We start from the raw sequence: 1,126 nt of genomic DNA, 5'->3' as shown, positions 1-1,126 counted from the left end.
ACACACACACACACACACACACACACACACACACACACACACACATACACACACACACGTATACACTTAGTTATGTCCGATGATTGCTAATTTACCTCTGCACTTCTGGGATGTTTTCAGCATGAAATCGTTCGGTAAACATTAATAGGTTTTTATGAGAGCATGATATTGTATCAATACTCATATATCCGTCCTATATTGGAAAACCCATTCTTATTGGAAAACCCATTCTTATTGGAAAACCCATTCTTATTGGAAAACTATATATATATATAGTAAAGATTATTTGCCAACATAATGTGGAAGTGCTTGTTAGGATGATTGTTACTGCTATTTAGTCCTAGGAAACATCGTCTCTAGCCGGCTATATGACACACTATCTGCGTCCTTATATTTTCGAACCAGGGAGTTTAGCGTCCCCACTCAGCCCAAAGCAATATCTGCGTACCAATGGTTTCTGGGTTATTTCTCTTCATCGGCAAGGAATAACGGCTCGGCTAGAGATGGCGCCTTGTTCGAAAATATAAGGATGCAGATAGTGTGTCATATAGCCAGCTAGAGACGATGTTTCCTGGGGCTAAATAACAGTAACAATCGCCCTAACTAGGACTGCCACATTATGTTGGTAAATAATCCTTTCTCTAGAGTACTGTTACTGAATGTCTCTCGTTCAGAGATTTAGGAATAATAATCTTCTATTTATTAGATCAGTGCTGTGAATCACTTTAAAAAATATATATTTCAAACAAGATTTTAGTGGCTCCATCTCTCTATCCGAGATGAGGAGAAATAACCCAGAAACCACTGGTATGCAGATATGGCTTTAAGTACAACCTTAAAGCTGACACCGCTAAGTTGACACTCTACAACGTAGAAAATTTCTGTCTCATTATTGGCTAAAAATAGGAAGTCTTTTTTCGATTTTTAAATGTCTAACTTTTTCGTCAAATTTGTTCTCCAGAATTTCATGATTTTGCAGGAATAAACGTGGAAAACTGCAACAATATAACCAATTTTCAGATCTTTTTACTTCCTTTTAAAAAATGCAGATTTTGTGAATGAAACAAACTAGATCCAAAAAGTGTAGTAAATCTAGGCACAATATGACTAAGAAAGTGGTCCGTGG

At 36.8% G+C, this 1,126-nt stretch overlaps 1 protein-coding gene across 1 annotated transcript in view; it reads left to right on the top strand.

Moving 5' to 3' along the window:
• Positions 1-527, top strand: part of LOC106869867 (protein crumbs homolog 1) — a 15,627-nt gene extending 15,100 nt beyond the window's left edge. Inside the window, exon 11 of the mRNA XM_052974134.1 lies at positions 406-527. Within this exon, the coding sequence (XP_052830094.1) occupies positions 406-527 (122 nt within the window). The remainder of the gene's footprint in view (positions 1-405) is intronic.
• The last annotated feature ends 599 nt before the right edge of the window (positions 528-1,126 follow it).

Source organism: Octopus bimaculoides, chromosome 17 (genome assembly GCF_001194135.2).
Source record: "Octopus bimaculoides isolate UCB-OBI-ISO-001 chromosome 17, ASM119413v2, whole genome shotgun sequence".
In the NCBI taxonomy this organism is placed as follows: domain Eukaryota; kingdom Metazoa; phylum Mollusca; class Cephalopoda; order Octopoda; family Octopodidae; genus Octopus; species Octopus bimaculoides.
This window is presented reverse-complemented; position numbering and strand designations above follow the sequence as displayed.